Genomic DNA, 18,163 nt, shown 5'->3' with positions numbered 1-18,163 from the left:
TCATCATCATTGCACATGTACCTTGTTCAGTCATTCTTTTATTCATTTTGACATTTCAAGAAATCAGTACTGGTCATGCATGGACATTCAGTGGCCATCGTTATGTATTTCACACAAAAACTTCTAAATGTACATGTGTCTTTTCCATCTGCTGTGGACATTATCAGTCTATGACAGCAGTTGTGTTATCTGTTGTCTTTTGTTCACACCCGACTGGTGCTCACTGGGTGAAGTTCCTGTTGTGCCATCAGTGTCCGTCCCATCCACATCAATGTCCTCATCCACAAATGACTCCCTGTTGATTACAAAGTTATGCAGGACACAGCATGTCACAATGACTAATGGGATTTCTCGGACGTTCCTCATGTCCAAATATTTCAGTTTGCGAAATCTGCCCTTCAGTAGTCCGAAACACCGTTCGATATCAACTCTTGTTGAGCTGTGAACTGAATTGTACCTCTTCTCGTCGGCAGTCAGGTGGCCGTTGTCCCTATACGGCACAAGCAAATAAGTTGACAAGGCATATGCAGAATCACCAAGAAGGTGATACTCCTCGGGTAATGGTTCAGTCGCCAATAAATTTGCTATTGGAGAGTTTTTAAATACACGAGAGTCGTGTACAGATCCAGGATATGCAGCAAATACATCCAAAAATTTGAGTTTGTTGTCACACACCCCCTGTAAATGAGATGCGGGAAATCCTTTTCTGCATATGTAGGAGTCTCTGAAATGACGAGGTCCTGGAATGGGAATGTATGTTCCATCAAGACAACCAATGGCTCCAGGAAATCCATATTTTGCAGCATTCTGTTCAGCAATGGCTCTATATTCCTCTTTCCGAGGCCATGTAATTTGCCTGGGTAGAATATCTTCACTGGTCATTGTCCTACAGAAGTTCATCAGGTAGTACCGTAAAGAACCCTTGCTCATGCCAAAACGATCCACGACACTTCGGAAGGTCTCTTGATTGCTGACATACCAGAGGCAAGCCAGCGTTCTCCTCTACAGACTGATGGTTTTGACTTCAGTGTGCGGTCCAATGAGTTCCAGCAAGTCCTGAGCACAGAAAAATTATTTCATAGTAACAACATGTTGTTTTACATGAAGCGCATAATTAAATTTATGTATCATGCTTTCGAACACTGTCACAGACAGCATGTGTTTGTTCAAATTTCTTTGCAAGCAATGACACACATGCAGGGATGTGGATTATCGGTACTTGGCTCAAATGGTTCATATTGTGTATCATTATCGTACATATTTCATCAATGTCGACATGAACATTGACCTCAAACATATCGATATAAGTTTGTATCATGCAATGAACAGACATTTCCTCACATGAATACATTTTGTCAATCGTGGCAACAGTTTCCGCAAACAAAACAAAAAACATGATTTCGTATTATGATTTGCGGCCCTCACACACAGCAGCCCATTCAGATCGATTTGTTATCAGGGACACACTGGAGCTCACAGGCATGCATGTATTCAGTCAGTAACTTATTTACCTGAAAGGATGCTCTCGTCATCCTGAAGTGGGCTCGAAACAGAGGATCGCTGTAGCGGGGCAGCGTTTCTTCTACGTAATTTTCAATACGGTTGGTTCCAAGGAGCTTCTCATGTCTCATCACAGCGTTGTGTTCCCAAATGGTTAATGCAGCAGACACAGCATTATCACAATATGATGTATCCATCGGTTATGGACATTCATGTACTCATGTACACCTGGCGATGGACACTCATGTAAATCAACTCTGCAGAATATGCTTCTTTCATCTACGAGCCATTGGCAGAATACGCCATCTCATCAGTCGTGATGCAGCACACGGTCTGGTCCAGGGACTTGTTATATCAAGAATTGATTACTGCAATAGCCTCCTTTTTGGTATTTCTCAGAAGCTGCTATCAAAATTGCAAAATGTCCAAAATACAGCCTCCCGAATCATAAGCAGAACTTCAAAGCGCTCACACATAACACCTGTCATGAAAAACCTCCACTGGCTGCCTGTTAAATCAAGAATTGACTTTAAAATATTGTGTTTTGTCTACAAATGCCTCAATGGCATAGGCCCAGAATACCTGAAGGAACTCCTTACCCCGTACACTCCAGAAAGACAGCTCCGTTCTCAGAATCTGAACCTACTCTCTGTGCCTCGGTTCAAACTGCAAACTTTTGGAAGGAAATCCTTTGTCTGCTCTGCCCCCTCTACTCTGGAACTCTCTCCCCTATCACCATTAAATCAGCAGTTGACTTTTATTCCTTCAAACGACTTCTCAAGACTCACCTGTTTTCACTGCATTATGACTAGCAACTAGTCCCTTATTGTATATATGTATTATTATCCACTCACTTTGTTAGCGCTTTGAGCATGGGCCTTGTGCATGGAAAAGGCGCATTATAAGTTCACATTTATTATTATTATTATATCGGTTCAGATAGTTCTCTTATCGCTACTTCCAACACACACTCTTCTTCCAGTTGCGCCGCCATTTTGTTTGTTGTCACCGAGCGCTCGTGTCCGTTCAGGGCCTATGCGAGCGTTCGCGGGAGGCAATCGCGCGGGCGCTCGCGGTTCTGAACACGCCTCCGGTCTGTCACTTACACACATTCAGAAGTCGGACGGCGATTCTTCATCGTCGACGTAGTCGTTGGTGAGGCGACGGCCTTGGCCGACGCCCCGACTAGCCACAAGGTCCGTCCACTTCTGTCGATGATCTGGGCCCGTCTCCTCGCCTCGTCTCTGACTGGTCTCCCTGACTTACCATGTGAGTCCGGTTTTATGCATAGGGACATTACGCCACGTTGTGCAAGGTCACTAACCTGTGCACATGTACATACATAAGATCCGCCGACGTGGGGAGATGTTAATTGACATTTACTGATGGCATTGAAAATTAAGGGTCCTGCCCTGAGGGGGGGTTTATGATAAAAGGGCTACACCGAATGATTGCTGAATACATTAAACAGACAAAGGGGGATAGAATTTCGGTGCACTTTGGACTGCTTGACGCCGGCGAGCTGTAAGTAGGATGTTTGTTTGACTGGAGACTGACACGACTGCCCCTCATGTCGGATTATGTGGTGATTGCTAATTTAGTTATCCAGTCTCTTTTGTTAAGTAATTTACTTCCAGGGACCGTGAGAAGACGTTTAGTTAAGCGGTATTGTTTACTTATCCGAGTTTAGTTAACCAGACTCTAATAGTGATAATTAATGAAGAAATTTGCCGGGACCAAAGAAAAGTGTTTACTTATCAGGTCTGTTTAGTTAAGCGGTCTTTACTTAGGCGGTTTCCACTGTATATAGAAACAATTATGTTGTTTGAATATATGAAGTTTTACAGAAACTTATTGGAATGGTTTACTCTATGACAGTATTGATAATTCTCTCACCATCTTTGCTAGTTAACCTTCTTACATGCGTTACACCTTGACTCTGCAGCTCTTCTGCAATTTTATCCTCAGACATGTCAAAGAGGCACTTTGCACGGTTGCGTACAATACCTCTGCACGGATTTAAAGTTTTGTGCACCGAGAAAACGATCTCAGTATTTGCAAAATGATGTGCTTTGAGCAGATTCAGCACATTCCACGAGTAACGAACCAGAACGGAGACGGGTAACATTCTGTACGGTAGCGCATATGCCTTCAATAGACTTAGAAATTACAAAAGGGTTGATTTTGAGGGGCTCACCACCAACACCTGCTACGACTAGAAATCTTGGCCAATAATCAGAATTGTGTACAGATTTCTCATCTTAGGAATTAGTAATATCAGAATCAACATGTCTTCTCTTAGTTTTTGACCGAGAACCAGTTGATTGTGGGCTACCCATAATGAAGGAAAATATATTCAACAGCCCTGCTCCCCACCCACCATGGAGTGTCAACTTGGACGGTGTTGTAGTGAAAGCCAACTACAGACACCAGGGCTACAGGGATGCTATAGTCCAACATAATGGACACAGGTAGCTATTTTTGCCAAACAAGGTATAACTCTGGCTGGTTCTGCCCTAGACAGATCCCTGAAGACAAACAGAACCCGGAGGTTAAAATTGCCAGATTGGTCCATGAGCCACCGCCTTCTGGCATAGGACTCTAGGCAATTTAATATATGAATAATTTGTACACTGAAAACAATGTCCAAAACCCAGTAGCAAAAATGTGCAGAAAATATCACCATGCACAGGACCTAGCATGACCAGCCGATTGATAGGACCCGTCTAGGTGAAGTAAGGGCCATAGTGGTGTCATGGGCAAAAGGAGCACGGTTCCATGCTCCCAGTGCCCCCAACCACCAGACTCCCATCCTCCACCGACACGGGGTTGGGGGCAAACCCACTGCAAACGGGTTGGTGGACCAAATATCCCTGGGTCCACAGGGGAAGAAGAGCGCTTAGCGTTAACCTGCACCCACCACGAGGAGGTGGCTCTTCGCGGGTGCCTTCTATTTTGAAAAGGAAAAAGTCATAGCACCAAACACAATAGGAAACAATTCGTTATTCTCTCTACAAAGTTTCAATTTTACCAGGCAACCGATGTCACATTGGCCAGTAGAAAGATCGTTGTAAAGTTCTAAAATGTCCAGGATGATAGAGTGACTTTTACTACCATTATGAAGTGCTTGAAGGCAAGACGGTGAATCAGTAAAAATGATGAAGGATTTGTTTCTGACTTTTTGAGTTTGGTGAGGGTAAGATCCACCTGTGGTTTCACCATCTGCCACGGTGGCGAAGACAGAAGCCGGAAAGGTGCTATGAAATCGAGATCAATGTTAGCTGCATATATGTGTGGTTGAATTCTGATTCCAAGTGGTGGAACCAGGCTTGGCATTTTAGGAAACAGGTTTTCATAGAGAGGGTTAAAACAAAATTGTATGCTGGATTGGACTGACTTGAACGCAATTTTGTGATATACTGCAGTGAAAGTTTAATGCGGCGTTGTTCAAGGGAGGGTTCGTTAGCCTCTGCATATGGACTGTCTACCGGAGAGGTCCTAAAAGCTCACAGGCAGAGCCTCAGGCCTTGGTGGTGGAGAGAATCTATTTTTTCTAAATTGCTTTTGCAGGCTAATCTAGTTAAGAGCGCACAAAAAGATCTGTACAAGTAAAAGGAGGGTAGTCTGATCCCTTCCCCACTTTGTATTTGAAACGACTTTTAGCAAGTCAAGAGCCTTCAAACACTTTGTCTTCAAATATTTTATGTGTGGTAAGAATGTCAAGTGACGGTCGAATATGAGTCCCAGGAATTTGGCCCCTTCTACTACCTTGTTGGGAGTACCATCTAAAGATAGGTCTGGATCCTTGTGTAGTCTGTATTTACGACAAAAGTGAATACAATTTGTTTTGGATTTTGAAAAGTTAAAGCCATTTTAAGATTTTGTTAAGGCAGAGTTGTAGCAGCCTTTCTATTGCGTGCATGTTCTTACCCCGACATGAAATATTGAAATCATCCACGAAAAGGGACCCATCAACACAGCTGTTCAAAACGTTAGTGAGGCTGTTAATTTTGATGCTAAAAGAGGCTGTTAATTTTGATGCTAAAACGTGTGACAGACAGGAAGCTGCCTTGAGGGACGCCCTTGTCTTGGTGGAAATAATCAGACAATGTGGAACCCAGACTTTAAATTGTCTGTTGTTTAAAAACTGAGATAGGAACTGAGGTAATCTGCCCCTCAATCCAAATTTATGTCAATCTTTTAAGATACCATGTTTTCAGGTTGTAGCATAAACATGGTTGTATCATATGCTTTTTTCAAAGTCGAAAAAGATAGATACAGTATGGTGTTTGTTGACAATGGAACTATTTATAAATGATTCCAGACACACCAGATGGCACTTCGGTTCTTTCGGAAACCACATTAGAAACCGCATTGGAGGTCACTAAGGAGGTTATTGGTCTCCAAGTACCAGATTAATCGATTGTTGACCATGCGCTCCATGGTTTTACAAACACAGCTAGTTAGTGATATGGGACGGTAGTTTGAGGGATCAGTATGGTCCCGCCCGGTTTTGGTATAGGGATGATAATGGCATTGTGCCACGAAGGAGGACAGTTTCGGGTTGTCCAAATGTCATCACATATATATTGAGTAGTGTTTCCAAACTTGAATCAGGTAGGTGTTTTAGAAGCTGATAATGAATATCATCAGCTCCTGCTGCAGTGTCGTGAGCCTGCCCCAGGGCAGTACGTAGTTCATGGAGAGAAAACATTTCGGTATAATCCTCTCCATTATCAGGGTTAAAAATTGACTGATTTCTTTTCTTGTTGGGTTTTATATTTCTGGAACTGATGGTTATAATGTGATGAGGAGTGGTTTGCCAAAGTTTCGCCAAGTTTGTGTGCAATTTCAACTTTATTGGGTAAAAGGGAGTCACCATCTTTGGATCCTTATCCCTTAATCTTTTGAATCATGTTCCACACCTTGGACATGGGTGTGCGGGAGTTCATTTTGGACACATATTTCCTCCATGATCTGCGTTTAGTTTGCTTAAAGGTACGTCTTGCCCTGGCATTTGTCATTTTAACAGCATTCAGGTTATGCACAGTAGTATGTGGTCGGAAATATTTTTCCGCCTTCTTCCTATTTTTCCTAGCTTGTTTGCATCCAACCATGGTTTGCGTATGTGCAGGTTTGCAGAGGACTTAGGAATGGTTTTGTCTCCAGTGGCATGTAGGACGTCTGAAAATAATTCCATGGGATCAGGAACATTTCTGAAATTGTCAGGTTTAAGGTTTTCAGAACATAGGGGTTTTGAATAATGGCAAATTGGCCTTAGTATAATTCCATCTTGTTGAAGGTGGTTCATCCGCGGGATTGATAGGAGTAAGAAGTATTGGGAAGTGGTCACTTCCACAAAGGTCATCGTGGACCGACCATTCAAACTCGTTTAAACGATTAGAATCTGTAAGTGATAGATCAAGAGCAGAGTATGTTCCAGTGGCAGGATGGAGATAAGTGTTTGAACATGACCATCTGAACCAGGATATCTTTTGACAATTATCCCCAGGCTCCAAGTACCGCGTGGAGCATCAGGTGAAATGAGAAGTACTAGATCTGTGCTTGGAGTGAACCACTTCCTTCTACATTGGAGAGGAGGTAACCATTCCTTGTTCCGTCTTCTCCAAACATGTGGAACTAGTTCTTGAACCCTTCTCCATCTCTTTCTGGGACTGAAAGAGGTAGTGTCTACCGAATCTGGTGCAAAGAGTCCTCCACACTGGCCATGTAAAAAGTGGTTTGGTGTTAATGGAACATCATCAACAGGATGTGCACTTTGATATGTGAGAGGACGTGAGTTGATAGGTCCTTCTGCACCCACAAAAGCGGTTATCAACTCTTCATCATAGCCCTCTTCGCTGACTTGATCATTGATTCAAACACACCCGAACATTTGGAGCTTGAGGAGGATTAAAAAGCCAACGAACACCTCGATGCTAAAGAGTATTTTACTTTGTCTGAATCTAGCTTGGAAACTAATTGCTTCATTTCATTTGCGGCCCCAACAAAGTTGGTACCATTATCAGATATCACTTCTGATGGCAATCCTCGTCTACTTGTCATTCTATAGAAGGCACTGAGGAATGAGTCAGTATCAAGGGCATATGCCATTTCAAGGTGAACCGCCCTAGTTGTCAGACAAGTCAACAGGCAAAGATAACGTTTGTTTCTTGTTTTCCTGCGTCCATGAATTGTCAAAAAAGGACCAGCAAAATCCACACTTGTGGTATCAAAAGCACGGAGAGAATGCCTAAGACGAAACTTCGGGAGTGGAGCCATGATTTGAATAGCAGGTTTTGCCTTTCTACGACGACAAAATGCACATTCACATTCACAGATTTCCTCACGACAAGTTTTGATCCAAAACCTAGATGACAACGTTGACAAGAGTTGATATGTCCCAACTGCATGATTACCATCGGCATGGTGTTGCTTCACAATCAATTTGGTGGCCCAGCTTTTTCTTGGAAAGATAATTGGACATCTTGTTTTGAATGGCAACAACTCAGCATGCTCCAGTCTGCCACGTGATCTAATGAGACCATCATCATCAATGAAGGGATCCAGATCCAGAGTTTGCTATTTGTGGACAAGGGTTTTGACGTCATTAATGAGGAATACTCCTCTGCAAATGCTACTCTTTGCATTTTGACTGTGATTTGTGTTTCTGCATGAAAGATTTCTTCTGCTGATAAACAACCTGTCAGTCTTTCCGACGACTCAGAAGAAATATTGTTGACAAATCTATGCACCCAAGCTGTAATTCTGACAAGTTTATTCCAACATGAAAAATCTGATGGTTTCAACGAGGAAACTGAACTTGAGTATGCCACCAAAGTGCGCGTTTCTTTCATGTTTGTTTTTTACTCATACTCATTCTTATCACTTAAAACAGTAGTAATTTCCACGTACATGCATTTTTGTGCTATCCAGGTATTGGCTAAAATTGTTGGGTCTATATCTGGACCCGGCATGATAGCTCATATCTTCCCTGCTCCAAGCGGGGAAGAAAACCGATACCTGACATTTCAAATTGTGTGCGGCGGCATGGAACGTAGCCCATTAAAATGACGCCATGTGTTCCATGATGTCATAAAAATGACGTCGGATGTAGTTGCGGCAACATGTGATGAAAATGGCAGGATGCTACTTTACCTATTGAGACGAATCGATGTACTGCGCAGAACTGTGATTCTCTCGCAACAAATATATACTCATGATATAGTCACAATTGTACAATCGACTATACTTTTCGATTTCTTATGGGTGTGGAAAGGGGTTTTGTATTAAACATTTTACAATTTGACAATCTGTCTCATTGAAGGTGAATCATACAACGATGTTTCCTGGTGTGTCCTTTATGCTTATGTTGACATCTCAGAAATAAACTTGAACGATTAAATGCATCCATTTCAAAGGAATGCAAGCTGAACCAACCAATAAAACACAGAGTTGTATTAGATCACAGTATAAGACAATTTTCTAAATAACAGGGCGATTTTCCACTTCCAATTTCGTACTCGTCTGTAAAATAAAAACACAAACATGTCTTGAAAAAACAGTAAAGACCATTTTGCCGTGATCATCATTGGATAATGATGCTCTGAAATAGGGAAGTAATCGTGAGCTCGCTGAAAAGAGAAAATACACAAAGCTGCTTCAAACACGCAAACTGAATGGAAAGGATTTTACATGTTGTTTGTTTGTGCAGTATATTAATCTTTGATCCAGGCTTGATCATGCTGTTCACATCGAAATGAAACTGTCTTCTTGAAATTAAGTGTATTTTCAAGTGGCGACTTTCCACAGTACGCGAGGCAGCAGAAAATCGTCATTTTTGTTCATTACTCCAGGGAGGAGAAGAAATATTGAAACTGAGCCACACTAATACTATTATATTTCCCAGATATATTGATTTTTTGCAAGACAACCACTCTGCACACTGCGAACATTTGACAGAGATCTGAATGCTGGAACGACAGGGATACATTTCTTCTGACATTTAGATGTAGTATTTATTGATAAGTGAGTATGAGTATTACGTGTATACATGCCTTGAAGCAGACTCCTAACCAGATTTTACATCCGGCTCAAACGGGACATGGATGTCTTGCAAGTGGCGAAAATTTCTGTCGTAAAAATGAAGAACATAGCTTTTGGTATCTTTGTTTTTGTCCATACATGTCACATATATTTGTGAACCATAGACTCCAACAGAGGGGGTGTATTCCACAGACTGTTTATCGGGACAGGCATTCAGTCGACGTTGTTTTGCGGATGTCGTGTTATAGACTATAACGTCTACAGCAATACTACTCCAGAATATGATCGTGTCAGTTACCAGGCAAAAACTGTCGGTACAGTCTGGGTCAATTCCTTCCAGTTTGATTGTGAAATATTTCTTGCCGGACAAAAGTTTCGATTTATTGTATGTTGCCACACTGAACGCATACTGGGTGACAGCGTTATTTTGTACCATAAAATTTGAAACACATACCATCACATGTGATTCCATATTTCCTGTGCAACAATCAGAATCAATGTTTGGTGCAATCACAGACGTCTTAGATTCGGCGATGCTGAAAGTGTGTATTTGGTTTTCTTGAGTGTAAAATAGATGTTTAGTTATATTATTATAGTGAATTAAATATGGTGCTTCACTCGTACTTAGCAGAGTTCTTATAAATTGTCCACTGAAGAGACAGTGTTGATTGATTCTGTACATCCCGGGCTCATGTACATATTCAGATATAAAGAGGCAACACGACTGAGAGTCCACTAGCCATTCCTCCTTAATTGGTGATGGATACATTTCTGTAAAAACTTTTGTGGCATTGTTGAGATAGTACATTATATTATCGACTGATTCTGCAAACAGGATATCGTCGTTGTGTTGAGCTTGTCCTGAAAAGTTGCACGAACACGTCTGTGGAATGTCCAGTGTGCTTTGTCCTGTATCATCTTTTGACGAATCCTGTCTCGACGTATCTTTTCTGGATTTTTCCAGAACACAGGATACACCAAAGGGATTCTCCACGCACTGCCACTCGTCATTGCCTTCTTTATATAGAACTCCATTTTCATCACGCCCCGATGATCTCTTCCAGGTTACAGAAGTTGGTTGATGTGATTGGCAAGAATGGAATATGATAAAACAGAACAATAGCACACGAAACATTGCAACTTACTAAGGGTTTACAATGTACCTTACCGGTCCAGACGTTCAGGCGTTTGGCTATAGTTTCTCTTAGCATTAAAATATATTATAATCCTTTGTGATATTTATGTATTCAACTAACAGTTTGTCATTTGATATATCTGTGTGATAGCAGTGATATAGAGAAAAGAGTAGGCTGATAAGAATAGGATAATGAATATTCAGAATTAAAATCTGAATTTGAAAATATCGGTTTTATAAGCATACTGATTTGAAATGTTTTATTCATATGTTTGTAGATTTAAAGAAACGAAGTATATTTTTTCATTAATTTATGACTTATGGCCGCATTCTATCATATATTTATGCCTGACAGTCAAATGATCTATGGGCACCAATCCAATTCTGTCAAGGTATTAGGACAGATCTCAACATTTGGTCGCCTACTTAAGAAAAACACAAATTGCTGGAGATGGATTCTTGACTGCAATCCCCGTGAGATATTTCTCCTTGTGAATGTATGAAATGATAAGAGTATACTACCCAAAACAGTTATGATTCAAATCTATTTGTAGTTGTACCATTCAATTTTGTAAACCACTATTCAATGTGTCTTTTCTGTGCTTTAGTCATTCCAAATACGTTCTTATCTGCCTGTCGATGCATTATATCCCTTTGTCAACGCTTCTGGAGATTGTGTCAGTTCAAAATATAAGCGGTAAAGCTCTATTCGTGAATTTGAGTTTTGAGAAATTAAATGTACATGAACTGAAGACTTTCATACGGAATCATACAGGAAAAGCTTTTTTCGGTGCACGTCTCACTTACTTTTGCTTACTTTTGTTCGTGATATTCGCAGATGATCGATTGACGATGTGATCACATACGACGTGGTCAATGTGAGCCAAAAGACGATTTGAGAAGTTTCTGTCACTTCCCCGGTGAGCTTTTACAAGACCCATTACACCCGAAACATGGTAGCCGTTTTGCACCTGAACTTTGTATGAATAATTCAACACATTAGTTGAAAACTAAAGTGTTCTTAAAGAATAGACACATGCATTCAGTGCGATATCACCACATATCCACTGTTCACATGCTATGTCATTATCAATGTGGTTCAACATCAACTGTATGAAACAGAAACCAGGTTCTGACGTGTCCTGGTTGCATGTTCGACTTGCAACTGCACTGTGGGGGTACGTAGGTCCAATAAATGTTAATATTCATGTTAATTTATAAATCTAAAGAATTCAATTTTACAGGAAGCAAACTACACTTCTGTATATGATCAAGATGGCTGTAAAACCGCCTCCGTGGTGTAGTGGTTAGAGCGTCCGCCCGGAGAGCGGAAGGTCGCGGGTTCGATCCCTGACCGCGTCATACCAAAAGACGTTAAAATATGGTACTTGTTGGTCCCTGCCTGGCGCTCGGCATTGATGGGTACAACAAGGACTGGTCGGCTCGGAGTCAGTATAATGTGTCTGAGTGGGGTATTAATGCTTCACTGCGGCATGTTATCTCAGTGGGCTAGCACTATAGAACCAGCTTAAGTCTGGGCTAGTACAAGCAGCCGCACATACACATACACACGCATGAACGTCGTCATATGAGCGAAATATTCTCAAGTACTACGTAAAACCCAATTTCACCGCACCTCACCTTAACATGTTCCATACTTTAATTATAGGAATCTGGGAGAAACCGTCACCATACCCTTTGTTTTGTTTCTTTTGTAGTTCAGGAAGCACCTAGTATTTTTTGTAATTATGTTTTACAGACAAAAATGCAGTAGAGGGGGTACGGGTGATCCTGGCAGCGTCAGACTGGTAAGGCTCATCATCAGCTCAGCCTCCAACGCTGCAGCCTTCTGAATTACCACGAGTGTCAGAAGGGTTGTGCTCCAGGTGGAGAACCAGGACTCTCGCATATTTAGCATGCTATTCCTGAATATTGCTAATCACGTTGCTGTCAAAAGGAACAGAAAATTATTTGGCGTTATCAAAATTGACAAGATCAGGTTTGTTGGCTGGAATTTGTCTGACTGGTCCTGACACTGGAAAAAAATCCATCTTTCCAAGTTTGGAAATGTCTTGGAAAGATGATGTTTCCAAGACATTTCCAATTTTGGAAAGATGATGTTTCCAAGACTTTCCAATTTTGGAAAGATGATGTTTCCAAAAATTTCCAATCTTGGAAATATCCGCAAGGGGAGATAACTGGTGGGTGATGGTAAATTATTGTTCTGCATGGGCTAATTGCAATAGTGGCATGGGGCGGCATGAGTGTTTCATGGGGTCGTTAAGGCGACTGGCGGTAGTCTTTGATGTTTGGTGTGGTTTTAGTAATGATTGTTTAAGGGGTTATAGGATTATCGACTTGACTAGTCGAAATTGCAGTGGTGAACACATTTTAAATGTTCAATGTTTTGGGTGAAAAGTGAATTTTGTCACGTTTAGTTTAAGTATGTGTCATCGTAAGCTTATATCTAGTGAGTGAGAGTTAATTTCATAAAGGGCCACCGACCCGTTATACAATTATGAAGATAACAATATAATCCAGCGCCATATATAATATTAAGCTGTATGCTAACATGTACAATGTCTCATTTTACCTTGTACTCTATATTCGACAACTTCGCTCTTTTTGTCAATGCAAAAAATATAAACTTAGCAAGATTGTTAACAGTTGTAGAATTGCAAGACAATAATAAGTTGATAAATTTAGTTTCACATGGATTATTTATGTAGTATTGTTGTAGCAGGCTGTTTCTCAGATCACAGTAAAATGAACATTCAATAAAGAATTGGTACTCTGATTCAATGGTAAGTACAATACACAGAGGGCAGAATCGCTCATGTTGTTTTATATTTACTTTTCGCCCATATTCCAACATTAAAGGATGGTCTGAACAACGAAACTTACTCGAGGCAAAACGAATCGTTGCGTTGCCATCAATCGTTGCGTTGCCCTCCTTAGGGGGTCGAGTGATGGTGTCACCATGCACTAATTTCTACCGGACCCCGTAGTTCGTGCTAAATGGGTTATGTTTGTGAGTGCGAAGCGAGCGTTGTGGAAGCTTGGAACGATATCTTAGATGTGTTCAGATCGCTTCGCGGAAGTTAAAGAATCAAAACAACCTACTAGTTGTAGTACAATAAATATATGGTTGATGACCAAAAAGATTTCCCATGACACAACTTGAAGCATAACGATTTCTTTCTCGGAAGCGAGGTTGTGGTGGAAGTGGCAATAATATTGTAAGTAGTATTATATTGACACCCACCTTTTTTCCACGATAGAAATTGTTATGTTATAAGATATGTCATGCAAAATCCTATTTGACATCAATCAAATACAGATTTTACTACCAGTAGAAAGTAGTTTTGATTTTGTAACTCGGTGAAAACAAACCTAAATAGCATTTATTCTCAGACTGGCGGATGTTTTTAATAATCGTAACATCACGGGCTAAAGTCTGTTAAAGAATTAATGAGATTATGGTTTGTTTTCATCAAGTTAGAAAATCGAAACTACTTTCTACTCGTAGTTAAATATGTATTTGAATCATGGCCAACAGGATTTGGCATGACACAACTTCCTCGGAAGCGAGGTGGGGTTCGAAGTGACAATACTGCCCAATAAATTTCTTGCTACATTCACGTGGTAAACGTCCACTCCCCAGTATGTAGATACTAGTCAACGTGCGTCTTTATATTTGGTCTTATTATCCTAATTAGTTTATTATCATACTTGTATGCATTTTGAAACTAAATAAAAATCAGGCGATCTGCCTATACTTATAACTGGAATATCTAGACATTTTATAGTTTGCCAATGTAAATCATAATTCGCACACGCCCTAGTGTATGTTGTCTGTCTCATTACTTCACGACGAAAACAATGATTCTGTGGAATGCTACGAAAAATGAAAAAACAACAAAATGCAATTATTAAAATTAAAACAGATTAGAGTTATAAGAACAATGTCAGGCGATTACTTTGTTCAAGGAATGTATCCATCAATATCCACAAAAATGAGTGATATACCATTCACCTGCAGCTGTTCCAAATGATGTGTCTTTTAACAGTCTAATACATGTTTACGAAAAATGATATATCGTTTCAGGTATTTCACATTGGTATATAGTCTCATTGGTCACCAAAGATAGCATACCTGGGAACTAATTGCATAATGTCCGCCATTCTTTACAAAAAAGTAATTTAGTTAGCCAATAATGAGAATCAATGTCTTGGCGGTTAATCCTTTGAAAGAAGGAAGTTGTTTTACGCAGACACCGACACGACAGAGTGTATTCAGTATAGATTAGTAAATGTACATACATAAACACTACCTTTTGACAAATCCGCTGTGTAAGATAAAAGTATGGGTTAATCATTTGATCGATGTTTATAATGTTGAGTATTTACTCCAGACACGAGAAATGCAAAATGGGAACCTTTGTCGGGTAATCTAAGTGGTGTTACCACTGATTATACCTGTTATAAATTCATTAACTGACCATCAAGTGAATGATGACAAATGACATGTGTAGGTTTATACCACCTAACACGGGTTACAACAAGGGAGTATTAATTGCTGTATTGCATGCAATTTTAATTGCATGTGAAAACCTATGGGCCGACACTATTTTGAAAATACGGACAGAACTTCATTGTTGCATAAGAAATACATATAAGCATTTGCTGTGTGCTAAAACTGTATTTACCTATTTATCTAAGTAAATTTTCAGAGTCTTCTAGCAATAGCAAAGTGCAAGGATGTGTTAAAAAGGAGAAACGCAGTCAAACAGTTGCTGTTCGAATTGCATGAAATATGCAAGAAGCATGACATATTCAAGAACAATGTTTCCAATTTTGGAAATATGAGATTTCCAAAAATGTACAATTTTGGAAATGTCCACAAGGGGAGATAACTGGTGGGTGATGGTAAATTATTGTTCTTTGCACGCCCCACGACCTAATCCCTTGTCGATTGATGAGTGAGTCAAGGCAGTTAAGAGTCACCAATTAAAAAGGCCTACTTAAAGGTCACATGCAACGTAAAACACAACTTTGCAGATTCTGATACCTTTCGGTATGGACTTACCGAAACAAAGCGTCAAAAAATGCAAATTCAACTTATAAAGTTGAAAAATAACGCGATGAAAAAAACCGCGCGAAATCGGAGTTCAAACGTTTCACTAATTTTCCCCAGACTTTTCTGGGGAATACGGGTTTCAACAGCTGGCTGCGCTCATAGCACGTGCGCAGTGAAATAGGTTCGCGCAACTTGGAAGCGGGCTGTCTGGTGAATACTCTGTGAAGGCTTTGGTGTGAGCTAGTTTCCTAATGTTTTGTTGATATCTCACAGGCGCGAGCTTTTTTGTATGTTATGACAGTAAATAAACTGTTTATATAATTTCATTTGTCTATTTCACCACACGTTCTTCTTACCGAGTCACTTTCTCAGTTCGATACTTAAAAGCATTATTTAGAGTTGACACGATTTCTAACTGTGATATAGATATGTCGCTGTCACAGACAAAACTCAATGTCTTGTTTTATTGACACCAGTGTGTCTGCCTGCCTGTCTGCTAATGACAATATTCAATACACAACTGCGATCACTGACCACATGCAATTTGAACTTAACACCAATCAGGCTATACACCATAAACAAAACGCATTGATTTATGGCCCGAGTTCGGTCTCTGTCACATTATGTAATTACACAGACAGGCAGGTGTGATACTTGAACACATGACATGTTATGATGTCTGTTGATTGCAAAATGTTATACACAAAAAAATGAGCATGTATTTACAAAACCCAACTTTCTATATATACACACACAATGACCCGTGAAGGCGGCATCTGCTAATGAACCAGCCGTTACACTTGAGTGCACACCCACCCGCTCTGACTGGGTTCGGTATCCCGGCTGCTTCGTTTCGAGGGAGGTAAACCCAAGTACAAAATATTGCACTTTTGATTTGCGATTATACGCTTATAATTTTGTTTATTTGTTTTTTCATAATCAGCAATGCATATTATATGTCATGAAGAAGTGATAATTGTGTTTTAATTATGTTTGATTTTTTGGTTGCATGTGACCTTTAATTAACACGTTTTTATGCCTCTTAAAGAAGCCTCTGGAAGTAAGTTAAATCTTTGATGGGCATTAAGAAGTGGAATGTATTACTGTGATCTGATTTTCACCTGATGAAGGAGCAAGCATACACTACGAAACTTCGTGTTATTCACAATAAGAAGTTGACATCCATAAATCTTGTTTTTCTTATTAAAAAGGTAAGTTATTAAAATCAGCTGAGCTGTAGGTTTGTTAATCATGTCGCGATGTGATTATCGCTCTAACACACCTGAGAGATTCGTCAACAGTGTGGTATGCACAGGCGGTGAAAATTGTATTGTATTACATTGGGTTGGTTGCATATTGTTTTGTGTTATGCTGTCAGTTTGTATGTATGTGTGAATGAGGAACCTCACATATTATGACATTGAAAACAGACTAAACTTAACATTATTCCATGGTTAATATCGCAATGTTTGTGAAATGGTAGTATACGGAAGTTTGTTTCACATTTTTGATAATACCTTCTTTTATGCAGATAAAATTATTAAAAAATGAACGAATAATGCCATGCTTCTCTCAGAGTAAGGGAAGATAATTTATAGAGTGATTCTTATCAAATTAGATATTTCTGTATCGTCCGAACAGAATTCACAAATTACGGATGTTTTGTGTGGGTGTGTGTGCATGCACGCGTGTATAACATGTAACTTGATAGGTATTAATTAAAATCAGGCCGATTGTAACCATAATGACTATATTGGTTGGAACACTCCAAGAACAAAAATAATTTCACTCTTCAAAAGGAACTGGAACAGTAACATTTTTCATGTTTTCATATGAGCTTCAAAACATTGAATGAAATAAATGCTGTATGATGAAATGGATCAGAGAACATTAGAATGGCATACATGACGTGTGAATGACACATGTAATGGTCAAAAATATATAATCACTATGTTAGTTAACTCATGACCAGACACGTCAAACTGGTACCGATAGATTTATATCTAATATGTAAAAATTCAGTATTTCTTAGAACCTGAAATAGAAAACACGACTTTGGAATGAGATGTTTTAATCTGAGATGAATCTGTTAGGTAGCAGTTTACTTAAGTAGAACTTAAATCAACTTCAAAAGATTGGTCATTCGCAAAGTGAAGCAGATTTCACTTATACTGCAGTAAACAGTATGGGGTTACACAACGAAACACACCACTTATGTGATAACAACTCCATGTTTATTGCATAGAGCGGCATTCCGATGTACAACGTTCAGGATAGACAAGCTGATTGAATGTTGATTGATTCCATCACTTGGACAAAGGAGTGGATTTAGACTTGTTGATCTTACTCTCCTGTTGGCCCCAACGATGTGCTAGTTGCTGAATTACCTGGTGTTAATTTGC

The 18,163-nt window shown here is 39.9% G+C and overlaps 1 protein-coding gene across 1 annotated transcript; it reads right to left on the bottom strand.

Moving 5' to 3' along the window:
• Positions 1-9: 9 nt before the first annotated feature.
• LOC124260168 (putative nuclease HARBI1) lies at positions 10-1,695 on the bottom strand. The gene is made up of 2 exons (XM_046694426.1): positions 1,512-1,695; positions 10-1,056 (listed from the first exon to the last, which is right to left on the bottom strand). Exon 2 carries the CDS (start codon positions 928-930, stop codon positions 169-171), a length of 762 nt encoding a protein of 253 aa, XP_046550382.1. The 5' UTR covers positions 931-1,056; positions 1,512-1,695; the 3' UTR covers positions 10-168.
• Positions 1,696-18,163: the final 16,468 nt, after the last annotated feature.

This window comes from Haliotis rubra, unplaced genomic scaffold (assembly GCF_003918875.1).
Source record: "Haliotis rubra isolate DU_JTF1 unplaced genomic scaffold, ASM391887v1 Scf752, whole genome shotgun sequence".
Lineage (NCBI taxonomy): Eukaryota > Metazoa > Mollusca > Gastropoda > Lepetellida > Haliotidae > Haliotis > Haliotis rubra.
Note: the sequence above shows the minus strand (reverse complement) of the source record. Positions and strands in the feature narration are given on the sequence as shown.

Excerpts from the sequence above, each read along its gene's own strand:
- LOC124260168 (XM_046694426.1), bottom strand. The coding sequence starts at position 930 with ATGAGCAAGGGTTCTTTACGGTACTACCTGATGAACTTCTGTAGGACA.